The sequence below is a fragment of the Protopterus annectens genome, chromosome 17.part0, assembly GCF_019279795.1.
Source record: "Protopterus annectens isolate FY-2018-M chromosome 17.part0, PAN1.0, whole genome shotgun sequence".
NCBI classification, from domain to species: Eukaryota; Metazoa; Chordata; order Ceratodontiformes; family Protopteridae; genus Protopterus; species Protopterus annectens.
The window spans coordinates 74,981,117-74,993,611 of record NC_056751.1 but is presented as its reverse complement, the minus strand read 5'-3'; the positions used below and the strand labels follow the sequence as shown (position 1 = coordinate 74,993,611).

Sequence of the window (12,495 nt, the reverse complement as noted above, 5' to 3'; positions counted from 1 at the left end):
CCTGGTGAGTGGGACATCAGTGTGCCTGACTATAGAATCACCTATCACTAGTGTGTTGGGTAGGTTGTTTTGCTTACTATATTATATATGTTATAACATATATATGTTTGCCCATAATATCTGAATAAGTGAGTAGGATTTTCATGACAGCATCAAGGAAACATTTTCCTTAAGTTTTGGATTTTTCTTGGTATATTGATTTGATTTTCTTAGTATATTTTATTTTTATTTTCCATTTGTTTACCAGGTTAGTCCGACTGGACACAAGGTGACCATTTTCAGCAGAGGCTCGGGGAGAAAAGCTCCAGATACATAGTAAACAATTATAAAAAATAATAAAAATAAATTATACAGACATAGCTATTTTGCACAAAGAGCACAGAAAATATAAAAGGAGTAAAATCAGAGTTTTACAACTGATGCAGCATACAGTGGTTAGAATATTGAGAAACACTTAAGATAATATACAACAAATATGCAATTGCTTGAACATAAATTCAAAAAGAAGTTTCCATAGACAAACAGGGTCATAAACTAGAGATCATAACTATATTGATATGATTTATATTGCATTTATCTTTTTAATGATGGTATATGTGTATTATTGTACTTCATATGTGCACAAATATTTGTATTAATCTGTGTATTTACAGTATATTGACAAAGTACTGGGTCACATCAGAGGCTTGGGAGTTCATTGTTAAGAAACTGAGAACATTGTAAAGCTTGGCATTGAATACCATAAGTTCAGGTTATGCTATAAGAGAATAACTATGTAAAGGTAACCATGTCGGCAGCCAGAACGCATTATAAACTGAATGTTTTACTGTGGACATTAAGAAATGGATAGATTGGCCCAAATTCTGAACTGATGTGTGTACTTTGTTTTTTTTTTTATTCCTGGGGAAATGCTATTCAGAAGTGAAGAGACATATAAGGGAACAGTTTTAGTGGCACACCAGGCTGTGATTTTTTTTTTATGTCTATTGTCATGCAAAGCTGACAAAATAGTTGAATTTACCCAAGCTGCTAATGTGAGACTGTAGCCCACTGAAGGAGGGGAGATGGGAGGAATAACTTGGCCAGGAACTGAAACTTGCAAAACTGCTCCTTGTGAAAGTTCTTTTTTATCTCACTAATTTGTTGACACTTTTGCAAGTTTCTTTCAGAGAATGTGTAGTACATCAATAGGAATAACATTTGTAAAACTCATCACATACCAGTCAATGACACATGAGCTGCAGACTCTCAAACTTGGCATTTTTTTCAGGTGGTCCATTCTAAGTGAATGGAAGTCGTCTGACAACAAATGGTAGGGCTATTTGTTCTCACAGTCTGTGCATTAAGACAGATTTAGCTTTCCAAAGGAATCACAATGTCTGCCCCCATGAGGGCAGAGAAGAGTAAAAAAAATAAAATTAGGAAATGAGTACTTATTTTGCTGCAGGCAGCTTTAGGAGGTGCAGTAAATCATGGCAAGATAAAAAATATATGTTTTTTTATTGTTTGCCCGTAGTGGTCCTTTAATTGCTACTGTATGCTAATTAGTATACAGCATCATTTTCATTTTTTCTTATTTAGGTAAAAGGATAAGTGCAACACATATATTTTGAACTCACAGATCCCTGATAAATAATGTTGGAGGTACTGTGCTGAGGAGACAAGCTAGAGATAGATAGAAGGGGCACAACTGAGCATCAAAAGGAAGTACTTTTAAGCTAAAGATCATAATGAAACAAATTAGGCCACAGAATTACCGTAGCCTAGATTTAACAGAAAAGGGCTTAGGAAGGATGTAGGATGTGAACAGTAAAACAAAAATGCAGAGTTTAGTTGCATCTTTGGACAAACTGAATAGGTGTGTGTGATATCTCTATCTGCTGGTGTGTTTATGTATTGTATATTTTGTAGTCATTCCGATATTGTTTCAGGAATGGACAGACAACAAACTGCGCTGGAACCCTGACAATCATGGCGGAATCACCTCAATTCGAGTTCCATCAGAGTCCATATGGCTACCCGACATTGTACTGTATGAAAAGTAAGCTCTCATGATTTTATTTCTGAACTACTATTGTCACATACAGTAACTGCACATTTAAAACAGAATGTGCTCTTTTCAGGTTATTATTTTATAATATTAAAAAAAACAAGCTGTGGCAAAAAAAAGTTATCTGTTATTCTTAGTCACATTTCTGACTATCAGGCATTTCATGAGTATAGTTATGGAGTTCCATTCATTCTCTATGACTACTCTAAAGGCTGGAACATTAAACATATGCAGATGCATGACATCTCTGATACACATCCATGTCTCTTTATGTCACACAGCTCAGCTAACTGTGCTTTGGATTTAGTCATCACCACCCAATCATCTAATACATATCTAATAAATGTGAGCAGCCTCTAATTGCCTTATTTTTCCATGCCAATATTGTAGAGTTAAACTACATGGCCAACAGTATCAAGAACCACAGAATATTTGGTGACTGGGCATTTTACCCATGATAAAAGGAGCATTACTCATAAGAATAGGAGCCACTTAGCCCCTCAAGTGACAAGAACTGAATGCAGCAGAATGAATCACTGTAATGATCTTATATTTGTCAGTGTTACAGCACTGAATGCAACTTCAGTACCATTCTTTGTAATGTGAAACAAAAAGGAAAAGGAAGTCACCATCAGTTTCTTCTAATTCCGTTGAAATGTTTTCTCTTTTTAATAGAACTACTGTAGCTAAGACTGTGTGAAACACTCTTGATTTTTTACAAGATTATTTTACATTTATATCGAATGTATAGCATAAACCCTGTTAGTTTATAAAAGCATAGGTTTATAGGTTTATACTAAGCCAGTGGTATGCCAACCTTTGTAAGCTTACCAACACCACAATAAAAGGAGAGCCCCCGAAGGTGAATTAATACTTCAAAAGAAAATTATTTCATATATACATAATTTGGGAGATAACAGAAGATTTTCAACTTGGATTATTCCAGATGGTAGGGAAATGGGGGCAAACTGGAGAAAAGGGAGGAAAAGAGAAGCAGAGAATGAGTAATGAACGATTTAAATGTGATAATGTAGTCTGACGTTAGAAATTTGTAGCCATTGAATCCTGGGATGAATTTATTGGATCCCGTCCATTCATCCAGTTGAAGGTTTAAATGTTGCCACTGTTTCATATGGGGTAATGTATAGGGAAATTGTGTTCCTTAGTTGATAGAGAGTCACTGAATGATGAATTCATCCCTGAACTGGGACTTAATATACTGACAAGAGACTTAGGAATTTTGAATTAAAATTAACTGAGGAGCTTTTCTTTTCGGGGAAATGGAAGTCACAGAGAGCAGGATTTGACATAGCTCAGAAGGCAAATTACAGATCACCTTGCAGTGGATTTTTAGTGTATCCAAATAAGAGCGGATCTTTTAATCTTGAATTAATCTAGATATAAAACATTGAGATCTTTCTAGTTGGGAAAATTGTTTGCAGCTATAAATGCAACATGGAGCATTATACTCTATGATGAGGCAAATGAGGGCAGAGTAAAGGGGAATTAGGGTTGACTGGGCTATGGATGAGAACCCATGACCAATGAGATGCAAGCGGTATAAGGGTTTTCTGACAATATTGGAGATATGCTAAATTAGAACAGTGTGTTGTCTCTATACATTCCTAAATCATGGATCACTGTGCCATTCTTAAGGCAAATTCCAGTTATGTGATACTGTGCAGGAGCGTTAGTTTTACCAAAGATGAATACATTACATTTCTTTGCACACTATGTTTCTTTGTGCACTACATTTCTTTGCACACTACATTTCTTTGTATACTACATTTCTTTGCATATTACATTTTTTTTGCACACTACAGTCTTTGGGTTTAAAGTGTCCCCGTGATTGAAACACCAGTTATCAGTGTCACGAAGGCCTTGTTGGCGTAATATTGAATCTGTGTGGAATTTTTAGGATGATTCCTACCTTGCAGTTTTCTGCAGATTTAGTTGTACAATGGTTATTAGTATTTGCTTCGGCTACAAAAAATAGATTCCAAAGAACAGAAGATCTAAAACAAAGCTTTGAGGGTTACTGCCTAATACAGATTTTTAGTTAGTGTACTATTTATTCTGATTAAGTGTTTTGTCTGATAGACAGTTAGCAGTTCAGGGAACTGCTGGAGTTGAAGCTTAGTTGATTTATCTTATTTATGATGCCAGAGTAAGAGATGGTATCAAATGCTTTGGTTAAGTCCAAATAAGTAGTGTGAATGGAAGGCCTTTCATTTAGTACTTTATTCATTTGTCTGAAGAAGTTAGATGATTAAGAAGGCATGATCTATCCTTGAAAAAGCTGAACTGTGAGGGTTACAGTACATATTCAAATCTTGTACTTCTTTATTAATTAGTTGTACAACAATTTGTTACATGGTTTTACAGATAAGGCTAGTCTGGCAGCCCCCCCCCCCATAGCTACCTGAGTTAATGGAGGAGGATGACTATGGCATTTTTTCATTCTTCATGTACAAATCCAGTTAAGAGACTTTAACCGAAGATGTTTACTAGAAGTTTGGCTACATGATGCTTTAGGCTTACTGGAGAGCAGATAAGTCTGTTGTTGAGCTCTATGGAGATGCTGTTTTTTATTGTTTTGGAGAAGATGATTGAGACTGTCAATACTGATGAGGGGATTTTGCCTGAGCTGTTATGGGGGAATGAGGTATAGCAGCTAGAGTGAAATTAGAGCTAAATTTATTACTTATGATGCTAGCTACGGATTCTGGGCTAGTGTGGGTATTACCATTTCCAATGAGCTTAGAGCATGGCAGGGTAATTTTTGGGTTTTTATGTACATGGCTAAAAAGGTCTTATGGTTGTTTTAATGTTGGTGACTATTTACTACTCATATGCATCCTTTTTGATTCTCATAGCATTCTTATGTTCCTTATTCATTTGGTTAAGTTTTGTTTTATGAACAGCGGGGGGGGGGGGCTAGGCATGATTTATATAACACTAGGAGTTTACATTTCTTGTTATATAATTTTCTGATTTTAGTATCCCACTTGAAGTGTTCTCTATGAGTGACTTAATAGGTCATAAAATTCCCTTAGTCAATGCTCAGGCATTCAGATGGTGAAAAGGTTGATTAAATGTAATAGGATGGATTTGCAGAAGTCCATGTATGAAGACAGATTTTTGTGGAGACTAGGGGATGATGGTCTTGCAGCAGATGGTGATGTCTGAGTGGTCTGATTTAACTATAGAAGGGAATACTTGTAAGGCTAAGTAGATCTCAGGGAATTATTTAAGACAACATTTACAAAGTATGGGCCTCTGTTGGGGACAGTAATGATTTGGTCCAGGAGTCTGGAGTTGATAAGGCCAAAAGAGTGTTGGGCATAAAAATGGTTGACTGTGTAGATGGCTGGCTGATATTTGGGTAATTAAAGTCTCACAGAAAAATGTATTTGGTTTGACATCCATCCAGAATAGCATGTTTAGGTATTCTCTATGTTCCTCTGAGGATATACAGAGAGACCTGTAATTACCAGTAAAGTATACATTTGTTTTGTTTTTTTTTTGAAAAAAATTGTAACATTTAAATAATTCACAACAAATCTGTAAGGTTGCCTTACCTGTTGTAAAGCTGGCTCTTGTGCATCTTACACAACATTACTTACACTGCTTAGCATTGCTGTGTTGAGGACAATAAAGTTCTGAACTGAGTAAATCTCTGATTACAAAGTTTGTAAGGCTCTGCCTCTACAGAATTCAGCCAATCAAAATATAGCCTATTCTGCAGAAGAGGCCAAGTAAAACCAGGCAACCAAAGTCTCTAATATCTAATATCACCAGAGCTAGTACACTGCAGATCCAGTCCAGGAGCTGAAACCCCTGTAGGTTATTGACTCAGTCAGAACCCAGAAAGAAAAAGGAATTGTGGTCTTCTTTTCCTTTTTTGTAGTTTCCTGTTGTCTTATCCATTTGAGTGTCAAGATCAGTTCACCACACAAGAGTGCTGAACTGACCAAATCTTTATTTAAAGTTTGTAAGCTTTTTCTCCTACAGAAGCCAGCAATCAAAATGAAGCCTACACCCTCACAGAATGTAGAATGTCAAAATCAGACACTCTGATCTTGGACACTGAAATGCTGGTTACTGTAACTAGATTTGTTGGACTCTGCAAACATCCATGAACAGAGTTACGGTTGACCACGAATAAGAGAAAATTTAAAGTCAAGAAAATAGAATCATGACTTCAATATAATTACAAAAAAAGTGCTGCGGCAAGTCTATTAAGTATAATCAGCTAATCCTGTTAAGGTCATACCAGTTATGATCAAGCCAATGTTCCCAATATACTTCACTATTTCCTTAATGCAGGGTCAATAACAACATATGAGGTTATATTAGCCTTACATCAACTTTAATTAATTTAGTCAGTAGTGATCAGTTACTTGAAGATTTGCATGTTTTTTATGTATGTAGACAGATTTTTTTTTATGACTTATCCTGCAAATGCCACTGTTCCCTATCATCTCTGACCTAAACAGCACAAGAACCATTTCTTTCTAATTTAGAAATTCTGCAAATTGTTCCATATTTATTAAGACTAAAACCTAATGCTGCTATTTTACTGGTTTCTGTTAGGCCACTAGGACATTTATACATCAGTATGAGGAAAAAAGAAATAGAAAATACAGGATTGTTGTTTGATACACTAGCAGATAAGGATTTTCATTTTTGAAATACTATGAGAGGGAATTACTGGTCAGTGCTTTTGAGAGTGGGTAAGAACATTATTGACAGATGCACCGGCAAACAGTTCACTGCTGGGATCACTACTTATGAAAGCAATGACTGAGTGGGGAACCAGACAGTTATATTGGATGTCTCCATACCTGTTTTTAATTGAACAATAAGCCCTTGCAGTTAGTATTAGCAGCATGTTGGTAGAATCAGTAAAAAAGGACAGAGGATGGCGACATTTAGTTTATTTGCAGATGACTCCATAATAATATGCCATAACAAATGTCCTGGCTAACAGCTTTAGCTATTTTTTGTAAAATCATGGAGCAAATCTTAGCCAGTCGAATTAAGACTAAAATTGTATACTTACAAACACTTTTTTCGTGAAGGGCAGACCTTACTTGCTTAATTTGATGGACTTTTTTAAAGATGTGACTGATAGCATATGTGGAGATCATTCTGTCCATGCCACTTATCTCAGCCTTGCTAAGGCATTGGTATAATTCCCCATGCAGAGACTGGTAATAATCTTAGCAGCATAAACATTAACCCCCAATATTACGTGATTGCAAATTAGTCCACTGACTATGCAGACAGAGTGGGGTTGGTGTTTTCTCTCATCTAATGCAATTGTTACCTTTGGAGTCCTTCAGAGATCTGCATTGGATCACCTTCTCTTTGGCATCTACTTTTCTAATTTGTAGACAGATGTCCAAAAATAACCTTTGGGTGAGATTGTGGATGGCAGTAAACTGGGTGCTTTTATTTATTTAATTATTTTACATTTGTTTACCGGGAAAGTCCGACTGAACACAGGTCCTTTTTCAGCGGAGGCCCGGGGAGAAATGCTCCACATATTACAAAGACAAGATTTGGCATAGTACAACTTTGTAGTTACAGAAGAGTGACATTTATATTTTCATATACAAGAAGTCATTTATGATACAAAAATTAAGTTTTATTAATCCTCTACTAGCTACCACCTTCTCCAAGAAGAGTTAGCTACAGTCAACCGCTAAGTGTTCTGACCATTATTGTAAACTTACTGCAAAAAATGTATTTTAATCACATTTGGAAAAATGTTTTTCTCCTGACTCAAAACTCTCCAGATTTTAGAGTGGCACCCGTGTGATGCCCCTGCACTGGCCCAGTAATCAAGGAGCCTCAATCCTCATCATTGGCAACAGTGAGGGATGTACACATATTAATTGTTTGGCAGTGGTGGGATATCAACATCACATATTAATTGGTTGACAGTGGTGAGTTAGCCACATCACATATTAATTGGCTTGCAGTGGTGTGGATATTGAATTTCTTTAGCCTGTGTACAGTAGTCACTGAAGGTGTTTGTACTCTCAATCAGCCATGCAGTGAACATTCAGAGTTCATATTACAATTGTTTTTTTTTTTTTTTGCTAGCTTAGTTAGTCAGGGAGAGCAGGCAAGCATGTTAGCAGAGGAGTATGGCAAGCTGACAAGGAGCCAGTTGGCTGAAATGTGCCAGGCTAAAGGACTGGTGCATACCAACCTGACTAAAGCAGACATGATTGCAGCTTAATCATATCTGCATCACAGAATAGCAACCAGGAGGACAATCAGACTGGCCATGGAGATGTACAACTCTCAGAAAATGAACAGGTCAATCTTTCCACAGAGGACTTAAAAATCTGTCTGGAGTTCAAGAGACTTGAGTTGGAGGCCAAGTGTGTGGAAATAGAAGCAGAAGAGAGACTGAGACATCTGGAGGCTAAGGAAAATGAGAAACTGTGATGTCTACACGCTGAGTAGAATGAGAGGCTGAGGCAACATGAAAAGGAGATGCTGACTACTTGCCAGAGTCATGGAGGTAATGGGGAAGGGAGTAACCGAATCCCAGGGGCAATAAAGGTCAGTAAATTTCTTTCACAATTTACAGTGGGGAATCATTTTGATAGTTTCATTCATATGTTTGAGAGGGTATATAAACAGCATAGTATTGACCGAGGGCTCTGGGTATGGTTCCTGACCCCCTTACTCCATGGTAAAGCAGTAACTGTAATTTCTAAACTGTCTGATACTGATTGTTTAAATTATAATGTAGTAAAGAATTGTTTGCTAGAATATTTTAAGTTAACACCAGAAGCTTATAGGAAAAAGTTTCATGAGCATAGATGCAAGGCAGATGAAAGTGTGTGTGAATATGTTGCTGAACTAAGCACTTACTTTCATAGGTGAGTGAGTGGATGTCAGGTCGCCACTTTTGCAGGGCTGGCAGCCATTTTGGTGAGGGAACAAGCCCTTAGCACTTTGCCTGAGGACATGAAAATCTGGTTAGCCGATAGACAATGCACTACTGCAGATGAGTTGGGAAAGAAGGGAGACCTATACCTAGCAAGCAGGGCATCACTGCACAGGAAAGGGACACCCAGCGCTGCTCATGGGTCTAAAGAAACCCATGGTGGGCAGCCCAGACTGCCCCAACAGAGTCTGCCAGTAGCAGGGGAAGCCACTAGTCCAGGTACACATCCAGGACCAAGGGTTAAATGTTTTAAATGCAATCATTGGGGCCATGTAGCATATAGATGTCCATGGAGGCAAGGTGGGGAACAAAAGGTGGGAGAGCCAGTAAGTGGGAGTGACAAAATGCCAGCAGTAAGTTGTCTCAAGACAACAAGGGTTCCAACTACCACAAGATGTTATATTCTATCTTAGTGAATGGGAAATAGGCCATGGCTAAGAGAGACACAGCCTCTGACCTAACCATTGTGAAGCCTGCAACGGTTAAAGAGGAGCACTACATGCTTGGGCAGTTTACTCCAGTCATAGCTTTAGGAGGGACCCCATTCCAAATACCTTTGGCTAGGTTTCACCTTGACTAGGAGGGTGGAAAAGTAAGCCAGCAAGTAGGTGTGTTTGAGGATATCCCTGCAGATGTCCTGATAGGGAATGATTTTGGTAATGTAGTACCATGTGTGCATGCAGTTACTCACAGTCAGGCTTGGAGACAAGTATGTGGGTTTGGTAGCCTGGGGAGACCCAGACAGACCACACACTTGCAGCCAGTACTGGTGAGGTGGTTACTTCAGGGAGGGAGCTACCCTATAGCAGTGAGACTGAAGGTGCTTGTGGGTACTGATGTTCCCTTGGACAGAGTGATTGCAAGGGCAGAGGTGAGTAGTAGTACCCAGGCTGACAGTGAGGCACCGCTGTCAGAAGATGCCAGACTTCCTGTGGAAGGGGAGCTGGGAAGGGTTACAAAGAGAGAGTTGAGACAAGCTCAGCTCTCAGACCCTACATTACAAGGCCTGAGGGAGGTAGCTAGTGAGGCACCTGATTCTCAAGGGAAAGGGGACTCTGTATACTGGGTCCAAAGGGATGCTGTATAGATAGTGGAACCCTGAGGGAGGGCTATAGGGTAAGAGAATACAGCAATTGGTAGTGCCCAGAGCCTACCATCTGACACTTCTAACCATAGCCCATGATATTCCCTTTGCAGGTCATATGGGCATAAAACATACAAAGAGATGTATTATGCAGAACTTCTATTGACCTGGGATTTCCAGAGATGTAACAGTGTACTGCAGGACTTGTGAGCAGTGCCAAAAGGTAGGCAAGGCAGGAGACAAGGTGAAAGCTCCTTTCATGCCTTTGTCTGTGAGCGAGGAGCCATTTCAGAGGGTAGTTATGGATATTGTGGGGCCTCTGAGTGCCCCAAGTTCCACAGGGAAAAAGTATATCCTAGTGGTAGTAGATTATACTACCAGATACCCTGAGGCAGTGGCTCTGTCCTCCATTGAGGCAGAAAAGGTGACAAATGCTTTGTTAGAGATTTTCAGCAGGGTAGGCTTCCCAAAAGAAATAATAATAATAAATAAATAATAGAACTAATTAGACTGCCTTCCTCTTACACCCTCTGAATCCATAACCACACTTCTCCTACACAGCAGTCACCACACTCCCCCTCCCCCAAAAATTAAATGCCATTGTAAAGCAGCACTGCTTATCTGTAATAGGTCCAAACGTCTGGGAAAGCATTCCCTCACAAATAAACAACACCCCATTTTTCCCAAAATTTAGGACTCAACTCATCTGACAAATGTAATTGCCTCTCATTCAGTCGTATCGCCTTTCTTGAGCTGCATCATTCCTTTCTCTTATTGGTTACACTCTTATTGTCCCTCATATTGCAGATTCTATTGTATCAATCTACAGTTAAATAATAAATAATTAGTTTAGCTACTAGGAGAAAGAAGGTCTGGGTGACTAGGAGTTTGAATAGTGGGGATTCTAGAAGAAGGTCAACCTTTTGTTAAATGGGTGACATTTTGCTTTTTCAGTGTTTCAGTGATGCCTATTTTTATGGGACTGGGTAAGAAATCTGTAACTTTTACTAGTTATTGTGAAAATATGTGCTGAGTCTGATTTTTATTTATTTATCTTTGTTAAGTAGGATAGTCCATCTGGTTCATAGAAGACCCCTTTTCACTGGAGTCCTGAGGAAAATAGCTCTGCAAGTTAAAACAGAAAATTAAACATTATACATTAAATTAAAATATTAGAAATGGAAATAGCATAATATTTACAGACACAAACAGGCAATTTATGGAGGTGTGTAGAATATTTAGCATTTTCAAATAAAGAAAGCAACTTTAGAAGTAGAGGTACAATGTAGTGTCAGGTATAAAAGAAGAATGAAAGGATAGATTGAGATCAGGACATGGGAGGGAAAGAGATATAAGGAGATGGAAGGAGAAGGAGAACTGGAGGCTGAACTCTCTCAACTCAGGACTGGCAAGACCAGACAGGAGGAGAAGGTAACCACACACACAACAAACCCAGTCACACATAGACCTACCCCAACTGCAAATCAAGCACATAATAACACAAAAACATACTCGGAGGCTCTATTAAAAAACTTACCAAGACAACAGAGGCTCCCAAAGCAGACACCCAAAAATCCACCACCTCAAAACATAACACATGCAACACATACTTCAATAAATCGGTGTGTCAATAAATCACAGCCCTTAAGGCCAAACACTATGCCTGATACACTAGTGATAGGTGACTCTATAGTCAGACACATTGACGTCCCACTTACCAGGCTGAGCAAGGAGAGGGTAACGGTGAGCTGCCTATCGGGAGCTAGGATCCGCCATATAACACACGCACTCAGGTCACTCGAAAGCATGTACAAATATTCGGGATTTCAGTATTTTGAAATTAAAAAGGGAACCCATATATATATATATATATATATATATATATATATATATATATATATATATATATATATATATTAGAACTGCCGAAACTCTTTACATTTTTGTTAGATAATAATGGTATTTTACATGCGTTTATTTATTATATGCTATCTCTCACTAACCATTACACTAGATAGATAGACAGACAGATAGATAGACAAACAAATAAAAAAAGAAAGAAAATAATCACTAAGAAAGCATACCGATCAACAGGGACATTCTTTATACGCTTGTACTAAAACTTAAAACTTCTGACTGGGTGCACTATTCTAGCCCTAACACCCTAGCCCAAAAGTTCCTGGAATTCATAAACTCAAATGCAATGGAACAGCTAGTCACCTCTCCCACAAGGGGGGATAATATACTAGACCTGATCATCACAAACATGGGGACAAAATGCTCCACACCGGAAGTATTCCCCTCACTGGTGAGATCTGACCACAAACTAATCACCCTGGATATACATTTACCACCTCCACCCCCAGCACAAAAGACTACAGTGATAAA

General features: G+C 38.3%; 1 protein-coding gene across 1 annotated transcript in view; it reads left to right on the top strand.

Moving 5' to 3' along the window:
- LOC122791404 (neuronal acetylcholine receptor subunit beta-3-like) overlaps positions 1–12,495 on the top strand; it is a 199,693-nt gene that overhangs the window by 123,365 nt on the left and 63,833 nt on the right. The window contains exon 4 of the mRNA XM_044059150.1: positions 1,932–2,041. Within this exon, the coding sequence (XP_043915085.1) occupies positions 1,932–2,041 (110 nt within the window). The remainder of the gene's footprint in view (positions 1–1,931; positions 2,042–12,495) is intronic.